The 17875-nt window shown below is 39.2% G+C and overlaps 1 protein-coding gene across 1 annotated transcript in view; it reads left to right on the forward strand.

Moving 5' to 3' along the window:
• NUP153 (nucleoporin 153) overlaps window positions 1–15895 on the forward strand; it is a 64138-nt gene extending 48243 nt beyond the window's left edge. Inside the window, 6 exon segments of the mRNA XM_043908461.1 lie at window positions 718–915; window positions 2591–3478; window positions 5788–6144; window positions 6793–7065; window positions 14012–14195; window positions 14512–15895. Coding sequence (XP_043764396.1) covers window positions 718–915; window positions 2591–3478; window positions 5788–6144; window positions 6793–7065; window positions 14012–14195; window positions 14512–14596 — 1985 coding nt within the window. The 3' untranslated portion in view covers window positions 14597–15895.
• Window positions 15896–17875: the final 1980 nt, after the last annotated feature.

Raw genomic sequence — 17875 nt, forward strand, 5'->3', positions numbered from 1 at the left:
CGCTTCTTTAGATCATTGTCACTCCATCTTGGCGATGGTGGTACTATGCATTTATGTTTGTTTTACTTTCCCCTTTTTAGACCAGAAGCACCTTTAGAATCGACACTTTATTCATCTTTATATTCCCAGAACCTAAGACCATTACAGTGCTTAATCAATGTCTGTTAAATGGCTACGCTTTAACAGAAATGCGTTGAACATAGTAGGTTATGTCAACTTGAATTGCAAAGTGGATAATAGAACACTTCTATGCAGAAATGGTCATTTCAAAGTCAGAGATCTGTGCTTTGGAATCTTGAAATTAATATGGCCATGGCTGTGTATTTTATGTGTTAGGCTGTTGCCTACAATGTATAACTTATGTTTTATAATCTGTGATGCTTAACAAAATTTGACAAACATTATTAAGAATTTAGTCTTTTATGCTCTGATCTGAGAGCATCATTTGAAAAAAAAAAAAAAAAAAACATGGCTATTCAACCTTGGGGTTAAGAGGACACTCATCACTGAGCAAGGTGAGTGTGAGTTGCTCGTTTATAAGACTAAAAGAAATCTGAGATGTCTGGACCATTTTTAACAACGTGATGTTTATATTTCTGGCATTTTCTTTATCTTAATAGGAAACACTGATAAAAATTGTTCGTTTGGACTTAGTGGTGTCATGGAGATCGTGACATGATGTAAATCAGAATTTTGTACTTTTGCTTTGTTTTTTAGGAAGTTCAGTACCTGTTTCAAGCAGCAGCACGGCCCCCCCAGTCTCCCTGTCCTCTGGAGGCTGCCTAGGATTGGACAAGTTCAAGAAACCCGAGGGAAGCTGGAACTGTGAAGTGTGCCTCGTGGAGAATAAAGCAGATTCTACCAAATGTATCGCATGTGAAAGTGTAAAGTCACACACAAATCCCGAGTTTACAGGTGAGGTGTTGGTAAAGTGCCTCCTTATAAAGTGAAATGTTTGCACACAGCTTTGTTTTTAAAATAGTTCTTTCTTGAAAATTATCGTAAAATGAGGTGTTGTCCTGGACTTGTAGCGCATCATCGATCTCTGAATTACCGTGTAGTTGAATTATTTGGTGGTCAGGAGTGAGGATATACATTTTCTCTTTTACTAGTTTTCCTTTGGGAAGAAAAATGCTTGTTGCAGCCCCACTGCAGTAATGACACGACTAAGGGTTACAGCTGGTTTGAAGAACACTGCACTTGGATTTTAGGAGATCACTAAAACTCATTCTGTAGCTGTTGCCTCATGGTCTTTTTCCCATTTTCCCCACTGGTAGTAATCACCATACCTTAAACCTTCTTTCTGAGGCAGAAGTGCCTTTGTGCCTCAACTCCTTTGAGGCAGAGGTGATAATTAGTTAATTATTGTCTTTGACCCCTTTATTTTTTTCGCTTTCTGTCTGATGTCACAGAAGGCATTTTCAAGCCCATGTGGATAGTAGTGTGCTCTTGAGATGCTGATGTAATTTTTCAAGTAAGTTTCTTAGGGAAAGAACGTTGGGTGGGTTAAAGGGAAGGAAATCTGAAGACAAGTGCTTTTACAAGTGCTTGGCTGTCACTTGTTAGTTTACATGTGGGTAAGTGGGAACAGTGCGTAAATACCTTGGTACTGTTCATTGATCTCTGTGTGGAGCCAGTCAGTCAGGTGCTTAATTTCTAGTTTATTCTGCTACGGAAAAGCATTCTGAAACCAAGACTTTGATCTTGTCATAGTATTTTTATCTTTTAAAATCTGCTTCCCAAAAAAAATAAATAAATAAAATAAAATCTGCTTCCACTCATACAGTTCTGGTTCTTTCGTGCGAAATACTTGAATTCTTAAGTAAATAACACATTTACTCACAAGATTTAAGAAGCAGGTTATGACTGGACTCACAGTGAAAGGTCTGTCTCTTGTCCTCATTGGCTCGTTTTCCATCCTTCCTGCCCCACCAACGGCCCCGGTCATCTGTGCTTAGTTTCTTGTCTCTCTTTCAACATTTCTTTGTGCACATCACAAGCAGATGTACTTCTCTTCTCTGTACTCTGACTTCTCTCTGCCTTGTTAGGAAAGGTTGTGGGCACCATCACCTTTCTGCACCCTTGCCGTTACCACAGGTTAGCTCAGACGTGTCTCAGTTCTTCATTTACGGCTGCCTGGGTGGCGTATGGCATTTTACATACTGTGAGTTTATCATTTGAATATACTCAACTGCAGACTTGCTGGGTCAAAGGTACCTGTGTTTGCAATTTAGGGTAAATGTTGACAAGTTGCCTCCCGCCAACTTTGTGCTGATTGACACGTCCGCCTGCCATGTCAAGACTGTCTGTTACTCCTAGTCCATCACTGGTACTGATGTATCAAGCTTGTTTGATCTCTGTCAGTCTGATACATGAAATGTGGCTGTGAGGATCGAGATGTACTACTTATGCTGAAGGAGGGGCAGCTTGGTTCGTGTTCACTGTCCTTGTTAAACTAATGCTCTTCGAAGTAGGCCTGTTCTGAGCTGTTCCTGTCTCCTCCTCCTCTTCAAGGTTGACATTTTGTTTGACTGAATGGTATTTAGTAATATTAACCCAGTGTCTGTGTCGTGTCTTTATGTTTTTGAAGGCTTCGGCACATCTTCCTCATCTTCAAACGCAGCAACCTCATCCTTCAAGTTTGGCATCCCATCACCCTCTTCTGGGCCCTCTCAGACATTAGCCAGCACTGGGAAGTTTAAATTTGGAGATCAAGGAGGCTTCAAAATTGGCGTGTCATCAGATTCGGGGTCTGCAAACCCCTTGAGTGAAGGCTTCAAATTTTCTAAACCCACAGGAGATTTTAAATTTGGAGTTTCATCTGATTCTAAACCTGAAGAAGTCAAAAAAGACAGTAAAAATGACAGTAATTTTAAGTTTGGACTTTCTTCTGGTTTAAGCAATCCAGCTCCTTTAGCTCCATTTCAGTTCGGAGTGTCTAGTCTCGGGCAGCAAGAAAAGAAAGAAGAACTGCCTAAATCTTCATCAACAGGCTTTAGCTTTGGTTCAGGTGTCATTAACCCTCCCCCCGCTGCTGCTGCTGACACCGCGGTGACCTCTGAGAGCAAGAGCGGCTTCAGTTTTGGAACCACAGACACCAAGAGTGTCTCTGTGGCTCCTTTCACGTGTCAGACTTCAGAAGTGAAAAAGGAAGAAACACCCGCCACCAAAGGAGGGCTCACGTTCGGCAGCGTGGACCCTGCCCCTCTGCCAGCAGCCTCGTTGTTTGTTTTGGGAAGGACAGAAGAGAAACAGCAAGAGCCTGTGACTTCCACGTCTCTCGTGTTTGGGAAGAAGGCTGACAGTGAAGAGCCGAAGTGCCCCCCGGTGTTCTCCTTTGGGAATTCAGAGCAAGCCAAAGACGAGGGCTCTTCCAAGTCGACCTTTAGTTTCAGCGCGGTGAAACCGTCTGAAAAGGGATCCGAGCAGCCAGCGAAGCCCGCTTTTGCTTTTGGCGCTCAAACCAGTACTGCAGCTGGTAAGCATTAAATTTTTATTTATTTTTTTTTACAAGGTGTCGACAAATGCAGCAAGTCAAGGGATGGTTTACACTGGACATAGTTGAGAGAGTACCAGTCACAGAACTCTGGGAAGGAGTAGAGAACTTTGAGTTTTAACTGCTCCATACCACCCCCGCCACCCCCTCCTCCACCCTCCGTGATTCTGACGAAGTTATCTACAGGTCTGAGTTTGAGAAATGTAGCTCTGATGGAAAGCTCACAATATTTGCACATTTGTCTGTGACTTTTCCCCTTCTGTTTGAACTTTTAAAATCAGAATTGACACACACTATTCAGGAAGATGAGCATTTTTTTTTCCTTAAGCTCAGGAAATACTTTCTAATAAAATCTTTATGTACAGGCCTTCATATACAAATAGCAATAGCCAGTCTTCAGCTGGCATTCAAGGAACATAGGCAACAAATACAATAAATCCCTGAGAAATAGAGGTGGATATGAAAACTAAAATCACGAAGAAAAAAATGAAATAGCATTTTTAAAAGTTAAAAACAAAAACATAATTGGTGAAATAAAATCACTTCGTGGACTGAGTAACAGGGAGGGAAAAAAAAAACCAGCTGATAATCGGATTAGTTTCCCAGAACACAGTGTAAAAGAACAGAGAGATCTAAGCCATGTCCACAAGTTCCATTGGAATAGGAGTGCTTAGAAGATGAGGACAGTATGAAGGAAATAGCAAAGAAGCAACAGGAGAAAATTTCCCACATGTAAAGAAAGACACTGGTCTTAAAAATGACGTGTTCACTGCGAAGGACCAGTGAAGTTTTAGGACACCAGGGCCAAAATCCTGAATGCTTTCAGAGAAAAGAGTTTGCCACAAATAGATTATCAGATTAGCATCAGACTTCCCATTTGTAACATGGAATGCTAAAAACAGTAGAGCACTGACCTCAAAGTTGAAAAAATGGTCTTGAGAATTCTGTTAACCAGTCAAATACTATCAGACTGTAAGAGCAACATACAGATGTTTTTCAGACAAGCAAAGAATCAAAAGTTGAATACCTATGAACACTTCTGAATAATAAATTGGAAACACAAGAAAATGAAAAACTAACCTGAAAATATTTGTATGGAATTCAGCACCTAGGTACGAGCAGTTTTATCTATAAAATATTACTTAAATTGAAAAACACCCTTCAAAGAAAGCAAAAACTAAATTACCATTATTATTTAGAAGGAATAAAAATGAGATAGGGTCTAATCAAATTTAATCCTAGTATCACTATACTGTTTCCATTGAAATATACATTTTAAACATCCTATTAAGCAACTTTAAAGTGACCTATTATTACATTTACTGTCAATTATATTGGTGCCCATACCACAGTGTGACCAGCCCTGTCTAGTTTATAGTGTTGGAATTGAGATATTATTGGGACAAGTTTTTTTAAAAAGTCTTCTACTAAAGATAGCTAGATTCAGGGTCACCATATTAAAAGTCAATAGCTTTCCTCCAAATCAAAAGTGAATAGTTTGGTAGCATATCCCATTTATATTTTCTAACAGTTCCAATTTGTGTTTTATAATATCAGCAGAACCTGCAACATGATAAATAAGAGAACATAAAAGAGGTGTTTTATACTTGTTCCTGAGTGAATATCCTTTCCTCTCCACCTCACCCCCAATAGAATTTCAGTTCTTAGAGGAATTTTTGTGAACTTCACAAGTGAAAATAATTCTAAAATTCACATGGAAGGGAAAACTTACAAGAAATTGTGGAGAGAAGGGCTGACATACCGTCAGGTTTGCCCTACTAATACTATTGCCTAGTGATACTGTAAGGCTTCAGTATTTGAAGCAGTCTAGCAACAGTAGCTGAGGAGGTTTGGAAGTTTAGTATGTTGTAGAGTCACAAATTAGTGAGCAGAGGTGCACTAGTCAGCAAAGATCGCTAAGAATTGGCGTTTGTTCAGATAGACTGAAGTTACAGTCCTGCTAACATAGATCTGCAAAATCAAATTTAGGAAAGGGTAACTATCTCCCGCTATCTGAATTTGCTGTCCAGACCTGGTGTCCAGTGAGATTTGGATTTAAGGAATATTTTAAAATAATGTGTATTTTGCAAGTACACATATATATTATATATATGAATATTTTTATGTGTTTGACTAAATCAAAACTTAACAAATTTCCATTCGATGAACTAATTTATATTAAAATCTTAATGATTCTATTTTCTAGTGGACTCAGATTTTGGGGTAGGAAAAAATGCCTTCTGGTATTGCTTGTTCTTAAAGAATTTTGTTTCTTAATCTCCATCTTACAGATCAAGGTGCGGCCAAGCCAGTTTTTAGTTTCTTGAACAGCAGTTCCTCTAATTCAAGTGCACCAGCCACTTCAGCTGGTGGTGGCATATTTGGTAGTTCCACGTCGTCCTCCAGCGCGCCTGTGGCTGCCTTTGTGTTTGGACAGGCCAGCAACCCCGTGAGCAGCTCTGCGTTTGGAAACGCTGCCGAATCTAGTACATCTCAGTCTTTGCTCTTCTCTCAAGAGAGCAAACCAGCAGCCACGTCAAGCACGGGCAACGCTGTCACCCCGTTTGTCTTTGGTCCAGGAGCCAGCAGTAACAGTACCGCACCCTCTGGCTTCAACTTTGGAGCTACAACCACGTCTAGCTCTGCAGGTACGTTTTAAAAAGACAAAAACATGTTGTAGTCGGATTGGCTTTCATTATATGTAGATGAACTCTTAGCATATAATATCACAAGAAAGCATGGCTGCATTTAGGTCATCTCTAGCTGGGATGTTGTAATTATTCAATGTGGAATGATGTACATTTTGAGTTTAATGTAATTAACTCTTGGAAGCAATTTTCTAATCTCTTTAGGAGTGTAATCTTTAGTTTGTTCAAGGGATTTTTTTAATGTTGTAAATAGCCAGACACTGAAGATTATTTTATTAGACGTTAGTCCTCTTTATGCAGTGGATACATGACCACATAATAGTCAGTATCTGCAGTATGTTGCTTTTCTGATAGGAGATCAGTCGTCATCTTAGATATTTAAAGACCTAAATATTTTTGGCTGCAAGATTAAGAGTCTTTGTTAATTGAAGTTTTTGTTTATGGATTCTGTATGGTTTTACTAAATAATGGTAGCAAGCATTGTATTTTCTTCATCAGTAATTCAAAACTTGTCCTGATAAGATCTGTTCAGCAAGGTAAGAGTCTGCAAAGAATCTTGATATGTGCATTTCAGCTTACAGACATTTCTTGAGGATTATTTCCTGTTTAGCCATCCGTGGTGATTTAAGTGTTTCTCTGGGTCTCTAGGATCCTCCTTTGTGTTTGGCACTGGACCTTCAGCACCATCTGCCAGTCCAGCGTTTGGTGCTAACCAGACCCCAACATTTGGACAAAGTCAAGGTGCCAGCCAGCCTCACCCCCCAGGCTTTGGATCTGTATCATCTTCAGGAGCATTATTTTCTGCTGGTTCTCAGCCTGCACCACCTACTTTTGGGACAGTGTCAAGCAGTGGACAGCCTCCTGTGTTTGGACAGCAGCCTAGTCAGTCTGCATTTGGCTCTGGAACAGCTCCTAATTCCAGTAAGTATGTAGTAATGGTGTAGTTTGTATCCCTACTTGAGTTTTGGATGTCTTCAGTATAATTTTTTTTTCTCTGAATTTTGAAACCATACATGTCTCTTTTCTTTGGTCTCTTGTACTTGGCAGAATAGAGATGTGTATGTTTAGATTTACCTATAAACAGCATTCCCAACTCTTTTCCCAACATAGTTAAGCACTCTTTTTTTTTTTTTTTTAACAAAGGTGCAGGTTTTTAAAAAATTCTTTCTTTATTATGTATTTCTGTATTCACTCATGTATGTTTGCTGTGTTGCATCGTCGTTGCGGCGCCCGGGCTTTCTCTGGGTGCCGTGGACAGAGGCTGCTCTGCGGCGCGCGGCCTTCTCGCTGTAGCCGCTTCTCGTGCCGTGGAGCCCAGGCTCCAGAGTGCGGGCTCAGCTGCTCCACGGCACAGAGTATCTTCCAGACCAGGCATTGTGTCCCCGGCATTGGCAGGTGGATTCTTAACCACTGGACCACCAGGGAAGTCCTTAGCTAAGCTTTTTAAGGCAGTAATTTGTTCATTTTCATCCCTGCAGAGTAAATCACTGTATGAATGTACCAGTTTATCTGTATCCTGTTGATGAAAGTTTGAGTTGTTCTTAGCTGTCAGGACACGCAGCTCTGCACAGTCCTCTATGTGCCCTGGGACACACATACCTGTTTTCTTAGGGTTTATACCTGGAAAGGGGGTTGCACGTTGAAAGGCATGCGCCTTAGTACATCAAAAGATTATACACCCTCTCTGATGGATTGTGCCAGTTCACCTCCTTCCAGCATTAAATGAAGATCCTCATATTTGGATCCTTACTTGATTGCATTTTTTGTGAATTCTTTTTGTAATTTTTTTTGGGCCCTTATACTAATTGGTTGTTTCATTTTGCTTATTGATTTGTAGAAATTCTTTGTTTTGAATGTTAGTGTTTTGTTAGCTAGTACATGTAGCAAAATTTCTCCTGTTGTATGACACATGATAATCATCTTAATCAGGATTTAATGATTCCCAACCCCCTCCAATGCAAAATTGAAGAGTTTAGCTTTTTTTCCACACAGCTAACAATGCCTTCAGGCCTAATAGAGTGATACTGTGTGGTTAGATCATGATGCTAAATATGCAAACATTGTATGATGTACTGTGATTTTCTTTCCTATACAACATTTTGTTTTTCCTAGCATCAGTGATTTCTTCTCATGGGTAATATTTTCTTCTCCCATTTGTATATAACTATTTTCAGTTTTTTCAAATACTTTGGCTATTTCTCAGTATCTGAAATTTTACCACATAATTTTTTTAAGTTTTTGTATTGGGTTTTATTCTTACTTTTTTATTGATCTCGTTGATGAGCAGTGTTATGTAAGTGTACAACATAGTGATCCACAATTTTTAAAGGTTATACTCCATTTACAGTTATTGTAAAATATTGGCCACGTTCCCCATGTTGTGTAGTATATCCTTGTAGCTTACTTTATTAAAGAAGTTTGTACCCCTTAACCTCTCCCCTGGCTTGCCTCTTTACCCCTTTCTTCTCACCGCTAACGACCAGAAGTTCTTACTGTGTCTGTGAGCACGTTGCCTTTTTGTTTTATTCACTGCTTTGTTATATTGTTTGGATTCCTCAGATAAATGATATCTTACAATATTTGTCTTTCTCTGACTTATTTCACTTTGCATACTCCTTTCAAGCCTGTACATGTTGTTGTAAATAGCAGAATTTCATTCTTTTCGTGTGTATGGTGGGATACTACTCGGCCACGAAAAAGCACATACACACTACATCTTCTTTATTCATTCACTTGTTGATGGACACTTGAGTTGTTTCCTTATCTTGCTATAAACATTGCTTGTGATGCATATGTTATTTGGAATTAATGTTCTGGGGTTTTTTTCAGATATGTACCCGAGAGTAAAATTCCTGGGTCATACGCTAGCTCTATTTTTAGTTTTTTGAGAAAAACTGCCTTACTGTTTTGCAAAAATTAGTGGCTGCACCAGTTTACATTCCCACTGACAGTGTATGAGGGTTCTCTCTTTTCATCCTTGCCAATTTTTGTTATTTGTGTTCTGTTTGATGATAGCTATTCTTGCAGGTGTAAGGTGACACCTTATTGTGGTTTTAGTTTGCATTCCTCTGATGTTCAGCATCTTTTCATGTTCCTGTTGACCATCTGGATATCTTCTTCAGAAAAAATGTTTATTCAAGTCTTCTGCTCAGTTTTTATTGGGTGGTTTGTTTTATTGATGTTGAGTTATGTGAGCTGTTCATATGTTTTGGATATTAACCCCTTATTTATCATATTATTAGCAAATATTTTCTCCCATTTTGATAAGTTTCCTTTGCTGTGCAAAAGCTTTGAAGTCTAATTAGGTTCCATTTGTTTTGTTTTTGCTTTAGGAGGCTGATCCCAAAAAATATTGCTACAATTTCTGTCAGAGTTTTCTGTCTTTGTTTTTCTTCAAGGAGTTTTATGGTTTCTGGTCTTACATTTAGGTCTTTATGTTTTTGTATATAGTGTGAGAAAACATTCTGATTTCACTTTTTTACAAGTAGCTATCTAGTTTTCCCAGCCCCACTTACTGGAGTGACTGTCTTTTCTCCACTGTATGCCCTTGCCTCGTTGGTCACGTACTGGTGACCGTCAGTGTGTGGGTTTGTCCAGGGCTCCGTGGTGCTCCCTTGATGTGTGTGTCTGTCTCCTCTGCCTGCGCCGTGTTGCTTTTATTCCTGTAGCTTTGTGGCCTTGTCTGAAGCCAGGGAGCCTGGCCCTTCCAGCTGTCTTCTTTTCTTGAGGGGGTTTGGCTCTCTGGGCTTTTTGTGTTTCCATACAAATTTAAAAATTATTAGGGACTTCCCTGGCAGTCCAGTGGTTAAGACTTCACTTTGCAGTGCAGCGGGTGTGGGTTCGATCCCTGGTTGGGGAGCTTTAATCCCATATGCCTTGCAGCCAAAAAACAAAGGATTAAGAAAAAAGAAGCAGCAATATTGTAACAAATTTGATAGAAACTTTGAAAATGGTCCATATTTTTAAAAATCTTAAAAATATTAGTTCTGTGAATGATGTTATGGGTATGGGTGTTTTGGTAGGGGTTGCACTGACTCTGTAGATTGCTCTGTGTAGTGTGGCCCTTTTAACAGTATTAGTCCTTCCAGTCCACAAGCTCAGTATATCTTGCCCTGTGTGTTGTCTGTGATTTCTTTCATCAGCATCTTACGGTTTTGTGAGTATAGATGTTTTACCTCCTCCTCCTCCTCCTGAGGTTGCTCAGTCGTGTCCGACTCTTTGCGATCCCATGGACTTAACAGTCCATGGAATTCCCCAGGCCAGAATACTGGAGTGTGGGTAGCCTTTCCCTTCTCCAGGGGATTTTCCCAACCCAGGGGATTGAACCCAGGTCTCCCACATTGCAGGCGGATTCTTCACCAGCTGAGCCACCAGGGAAGCCCTGTGGCTTCTTTGACCTCCGTAGGTAGGTTTATTCTTAGGTATTTTACTCTTTTTGATGTGATGATGAATGGGATTGTTTCCTTAATTTCTCTTTCTGATAGTTCATTACTAGTGTATAGAAATGCAGCAGATTTCTGTATGTAAATTTTCATTCTGCAACTTTACTTAGTTCATTGATGAGCTCTAGTAGTTTTCTGGTGGTGTCTTTAGGGTTTTCTCTGTATAGTAAGTGTGTCATCTGCAAACAGTGACAGTTTCCCTTCTTCCGTTATAATTTGGATTCCTTTTGTTTCCTTTTTTTCTCTAAATAAAAGTGGTGAGAGGGGGCATCCTTGTCCTGTTCCTGATCTTAGAGGAAATGCTTTTGGTTGAATATGTTCGCAATGGGCTTGTCAAAATGGCCTTTATTATGTTAAGGTATGTTCCATCTATGCCCACTTTCTGGAGAGTTTTTAACATAAATGGATGTTGAATTTTGTCAAATATTTTCTATTGAGATCATATTATTTTATTCAGTCTGTTGATGTCTGTCACATTGATTTGTGGATATTGAACAATTATTGCATCTCTGGGTATCATGGTATATACTTCTTTTAATGTATTGTTGGATTCAGTTTGCTAATACTTTGTTGAGGATTTTTGCATTGATGTTCATCATTGATACTGGCTTGTAATTCTCTTTTCCTGTGATACCTTTGTCTGATTTTGGTGTCAAGGTGATGCTAGTCTTCATATATCTTTTAACCTACTCCATCCAGCAGACATTCTAGCTCTGCCTAACTGTGGTCTTGAGGGCCTCTCTCTTTTTTTAAATTTTATCTATTTATTTGGCTGCATCAGGATCTTGGCTGTGGCACAAGCGATCTCTTCTTCCTGTGCGTGGGCTTCTTCCTAGTTGCGGTGTGTGGGCTTAGGGGCCCCATGGCATAGTGGCGTCTTCCTTCCCAAACCTGCCTCCCCTGCATTGCAAGTGGATTCTTAACTACTGGACCACCAGGGAAATTTCCTGAGTGTCATATCTTTTTCCTCCTTACGCCCTTGTTTTGGGAGAATACATCTTCCCATGATTTCTTAAGGACACAAAGAAGAAAAGTTTGAGACCTTATATTTCTGGAAAGATCTTTATTCTGCCCCCATGTTGGGGAAAATTTTGGTTGAATATATACTTAGAATGGAAATTACATTTTTTTTTAATGATTTGAGGGCATTTTCCCATTGTGGTTGTTCTAGCTCCCAGAGTTGCTCTTGAAGTCTATTTTTGCTTTTGATATGTTTTTCTTTCTGGAGTATCATTGGAGTATTTTTTTTTTTGCCTCCAGTGTTCTGCCTATGACGATGTTCCTTGGTCTGGATCCGTTTTTAATCCTTGGATGATGTTAGGAAGGCAGTGTGTCCTATTTATTACAAGCTTCTTTCATGGGAATTTTCTTGAATTATTTCTTTGGAGATTTTGTGCCTCATTCTTTTTTATCTTCTGTTTTTTCCCTTTTTCTCTCACTTTTTGTATTTCCTGGGAAGATTTCCTCAATTTTATCTTGAAACACACCTGTTGAGATTTTACTTCTGCATGTATTGCTTATTTTCTTAGTGGAAATTGTTCTGTGGATGTTCTTTTTTATATCCTTCTGCTTTTGTTTTAGAAGTGTTATCTGTGGATCTCTAGAGGATATTAACAATGAGGTTTTTGTTTTGTTTTTCTGTCTGATAGCTTTTGCTTAGTTTTCTCCAAATTGCTTTTATTACTGCTTCAGTCTTAGTGTTTCTTATGAAATACTTTTCCTCAGATGTCTGGTGCTTCTTGCCTCTTACTCATAGTGTTTGGGTTCTGTTTTTTTTTAATTGTAGTAAGAATGTTTAACATGAATTGTATCTACTCATCAACAAAGGCACAGTGCAGTGTTGTTAACTGTAGGCACAGCGTGAGACAGAGTTCTAGAATCTGAGCATCTTGCATAACCGACACTTCACACCTGCTCTGAGCAGCACCTCCTCGTTTCTCCCGCCCCCAGCTCCCCCTGCCCCGTTCTTCAGCTCATGTGAGTTTAGTCATTTCTGATTCCTCCTAGAAGTGAACTCAGGCATTATTTCACTTACGTCCTCCAGGTGTGTCAGTGTGTTTTTCAAGTTGCAAGATTAATATTCCATTTTATGTGGACACGTCATTTCCTTTATCTGTGCATCTGTCTGGGGATATTTGGGTTGTTTCTACTTAGGTTATTGTGAATAATGCTGCAGTGAATAAGAGAGTCCAGATATCTTTTTGAGATCCTGGTTTCAAGTCTTTTGGGTAAATACCTAGAATGGGATTGCTAGATCATATGGTAGTTCTCTCTCTCACTTTTTGAGAAGCTTCCATACTGTGTTCCTTAGTGGCTGCGGGAATTTACATTTCCACCAGCGGTTCACAAGGGTTCACTTTTCTCCATATCCTTGCCAACAGTTGCTATTTCTTATCAATAGCCATTCTGAGAGATGATATCTCCTAGTGGTTTTGGTTTGCATTCCCCCTGATGATTAGTGAGGTCGAGCATCTTTTTTATATGTACCCATATGTTGTCTTTGGAGAAATGTCTGTTCAGGTTCTTTGCCCATTGGGCAGAGGGTTTAATTTGAATATCATCATAGGTTTATCTGACTGGCTTGTCCTCTTGCCAAGAGCTGAATGTTCATATCTTTAGGTTTCTCCTTTTAGACTGTCACGTTCCCCAGAGAAGATTCTTCAAGTCTCCTGTCTGAAGGGCATAAACACTCCTGATTGCCCATGTTTGGAGAGCTGAGTCAGGGCGGAAGGCTGCAGTTCTCAGAATTCGTTGTACTCAGCCTACTCCTAGTCCTATTTTCAGTAGGTATCCTTGCCTCTGTGTGTGATGTGCCCCGGTCCAGAGACTAGAATTCTGTACTTACGCTAGGTAGGGGAGGAGAGTTCTCATCCTGTTTGTTGGGGAGGGATTGATCTGGGTATCTGCTTCTCAAACAGATACTCTGCCATCCTGCCTTTTTCTTTTTTTCCCAGTCGGTCTCCATTCTCACTTCCAGAAGCACCTGGAACCTAACCCTTGTGGGTATGGTTAGCATACATGGGATGACTTCTGCACTTTCTCTTGCTACTAGCTTAGTGTTTGGCTCCAGTCATGCTTCCAGCTTCTAAATTTTGTTCTGTCGTCTCTTTCTCTCCCTATCTTTGTAAAATTCCCCTTACTGTGATTTTAACATAATTTTTGAAAAAGGTAGAGCTCAATATGTTGATTCCACAGTCTCAGTCAAAAGTCCACTTGGCCCTTTTTCCCCTTGGTCACGGTGAGTTGGGTCACTTGTTGGAGGGTGTCAGGTATATATTTTGTCTGTAGAGAAGCTAGTTAATTTTCTTTAAGTGACCATACGAGAACTTAACCCTTCCCATGTTTTTCTATGTAAAAGTCAGAGTCATTACTAGAAACACCGTCATTTTTACCTTAGTGAAGTTTTTCTGCTTCAACTATTTCAGGTTCCGGTTTCCAGTTTGGCAGCAGCACTACTACAAATTTCAACTTCACCAACAATAACCCACTGGGGGTGTTCAAGTTTGGTGCAAGTCCCAGCACACCCGCGGCCTCAGCCCAGCCCTCTGGCTCAGGGGGTTTTCACTTTAGCCAGTCTTCAGCGCAGTCTTCAGCGGCGTTTACTGTGGGGTAAGAGAACTTTTTGTTGAGATGTGTGCGTGTGTGTGTGTCTAGAATCACCAAGGTGCAGTATAGCTGAGGTAAAATCAAGTACGTTCTCCATCAATTTACCATATTACAATCTTGGAGGATCATAACCCGAGAAAAAGAGCATGGGGTGGGGTGTGTGTGTGCGTGCGCGCGTATGTATGTAGGTATGGGGTGTAACAGAGTGTGCTTCCTTTAACACTGTCTCCCCACCCCCCATCACCAGTCACACAGTGTTATGATTGTGAGATTTTTATGTGAGCATCATGTCACGTTACAGAGTTTTTATTTTTCACAGGTCAAATGGGAAAAACATGTTCCCTTCTTCTGGAACTTCAGTTCCTGGTCGAAAGATAAAGACTGCTGTTAGACGCAAGAAATAAAGGTCATGATGTGTTATACACACTGTTTTAACAGCTGGTGCCCTGCTTTCAGATACTGGATTGTACTATAATACTGGGTTATCTGAAGTCAGATCTGCCTAAGGACTTCTTTAATTTGGGAATTTTCCTCCTTTTTTCTTTATAGAAGCCCAACTTCACCTCTCCCACCCCCCTTTTTAAAAAAATAATAGCTAGACTGGTGACTGATTATTCAGCAAAATTATTTTATGATCCAGCAAATTATTCATTGATTTGGCCTAGGCTGGCAGAACCCAGGAATCGAGCCTGCTCGGAGAATGGCTTTGTATAGAACCTCTTCGTCTGCACCACCGTGCGCGTTGATATGCGTTTATGGAACGCATTTGCAATTGTAATTATATCTGAGGAATTCTGTATAGATTAGAGGATGTTGAAATGAATGATTTCTATGCTGAGTTTGTGCTGGTGTATGTGTGAAGTGAGTGAGTTGGGTGTATCGTGCACTAAAATTTTCTGATAGAGGAAGCCTGATTAAAGAATGGTCCATGCTAAGGACTTGTTAGATCTAGTTCGTTCTCCATTTAATAATTATATGCTATTTCTATATTGTCATTCTTCTGACTATCACCTGTCTTGCCTTTTTCATTATTTTATTATGAAACTTGTGTAAATACAATCTTGTTTCTGTACTTTTTTGGCATAACATAAATCTGTGAACTTGAAATTTTAATTTTGTGTTAGAAATTTTTTTTTGTTGTTTGTTTAGTCTCGTCTCAGATTTTATTATGTAAATCCCATTATTCAAAGTTGCCTAAATCCATTTGGAAATCTTTAAAAAAAAAAAAAAATTGGGGATTCTTAAAATGAGTTTATTGGCTTTTCTGATCCAGTTTTTGTTTGGACCAAAAACCAGTATTGTACAAAGTATTAAGCATATATTTTTATATTTACTGAAATGGACTGTGGTGACTTTGGATAATAAGGAAAAGTTTAATATTAAAGCCATGTTTATTACAGTATAATTAACATGTTAAACCATGGGATAAATGCCATCAATAAAAAATTATGAAATATTTTTTGTTCTAGTGTTAAATTATAGTGAAGGTAAAAGTGTTAGTGGAAGGGAATCTTTTTATAGAAGTTAACAGTGGTCAGAAGAGAAATTCCAAAGAATAATTTGAGTGATTTGGACAGCTCCTCATGAAAGGGAAATGTCTGAAGGCACGCTTGCTGCCTTTTGTCTGGTGCTAGGAATCACGCCTACTTTGCATATAAATTGCCATACCTTTTTAAAGTAGAAAATAAATGCAAACAACCATTTCTGTTTGTACTTGTATCTTCCTTCATAGGTGACTAGACAATGTTTATTGATTGAATTTTTTGAGATACATACCCAAAGTAGCCCACAAAAACTTCAATGGTCCTTCTGTGCAATTTCTTTTGGGTTGTTTTATGGAATTTTTTTTTTTTTTTTTAAAGAAGTAGATTTCTTTGTCCTTGCCCATAAAAGAGCTCTTAGGAGAACATTTGATAACTTTATTCTTCAATTTGAACATATAATTTTGTGGTGACTTCTATTTTACTGAACTTGTGGTTTGAGTCTAAAGTCAATACTTTAAAATGTTTGAGCTTTTCTGTGTTTCCAAGTGAAATGATTTCTGTTATTGAAATGTCTTAGGCCATCATCAAGTGCTATCTTCGGAGTAGGGATTTTCTATTTATAATTCTCAACTTATTAAATAATGAATGTTTGACATGAACCTGTTTGGGGGGCAAGAGATGATGGTGAATACTAATGGAGTAAATTGGAAACGTGTGGGGTGTTAATGGCTTAACTAAATTGCATGTTTGCTCAGTCTTAGTCATTGTTTTAGACCCATATGGATGGGGATATTAAGCTTTCTATTCTGGGAAAGATTTTTCATTAAAAATGTACTAGAAATATCTCATTTTATTTTTTTTTTAAAGCTAGTAACCAAAAACCAAATAGGGTGAGTTATCTTATAAAAATGAAGTCTCCTTTCCCCCTAGAACTGAAATCTCTAGGGCTAGAGTTGTTTGTGACTTGGGACTTGTTTTTTCATCTCGACTGCTTTAAGTCTCAGGCTGCACATGGCAGCTATAGAACACACGCCTGGTAGCAGTTCCAACCACAGATCTTTCCCTACTGAAGCCCAGGGGACGCATCTCTTCTTCAGACTGGTGCAGGCTGCAGACCCACTCCCTGTGGCTGTAATAGCAGTCTTGGGTTCCATACACAGATGAAAGTCAAGTGCTGTTTGTGGAAGACGGGGAAACGTTACAGAAAGAAAATAGATAGCCCACTTTTCATGCTGGATCAATGAGGAACTGTTTTTAACTGAAAATAATCTGACAGTAAGAAAGCCATATGCAGAAAGATTGAATAATCAGGTATGTTTATATAATTTAGTTGATTTGCAAGTGTCAGTTCTCACTGAACGTGTATCAGTATGTTTGGTGGGGTGTGGCAAATGTATATTCTCGGACCTATGCACCAGAGATTTCATGCATTCACTGGGTTCAGACAGTGTCCAAAAATCATTCAATAAGTGCCTGGAAGACTTGCGATGCCTGAGATCCAGGCATGCCACTTCTAAGGGGTAGGTTTTTGTTTTTTGGGTTTTTTTTTTTTAGTAATTTACAGTTTGAGGCGTTAAGAAAAAGTACAGCTCAGACAACTGAAGTGTAAGTCTTTAGCTAATATGTTAGGAATTTCTCTTAGAATTATTCACATAATTAGGATTTTATTATTTGAGATAAAAGTGTTGGACTAATAATGTTAGCAATTTATAACCAGTCCATGAACTTCCTGGTTTAACCTGGGGAAGAACTTATGGTTTCTTTAACTATATTAGTATGTCAGGTGCTGGCCTTGTCTAATGGAAACTAACAAACTTGGTATAGTAAAAGTGAGAAAAATGGAATGTGTTGGGTCTAGCTACATACAACAGCTTTATGTCAGAGCTTTCGTTTCCTTTTCACGTGGGGCGACTTTTAGAAACTTAATCTCTGACATCCACTGTAGTTCCAGAGTGGAGTGGCTGGGTGCCTAACAGCACACTGTCTACAGGACTCAGACCACACTCTAGTTTAACTCCATTTAAGTTTATCCTTTATTGTCTTTTTATTTCTTGAGGAACCTGTTTTGTTTTTCTTGTATTTCTTGAGGATCCTGTCGATCTAGTTCTGTTGTAAATGTTTGAATAGGGAATGCTCATAAGACTGGAATAAGATTAAACTGCCCACCTCTTTGACTAGCTGTGACTGAATTCTTGTTCC

This window comes from Cervus elaphus, chromosome 7 (assembly GCF_910594005.1).
Source record: "Cervus elaphus chromosome 7, mCerEla1.1, whole genome shotgun sequence".
Classification (NCBI taxonomy): domain Eukaryota; kingdom Metazoa; phylum Chordata; class Mammalia; order Artiodactyla; family Cervidae; genus Cervus; species Cervus elaphus.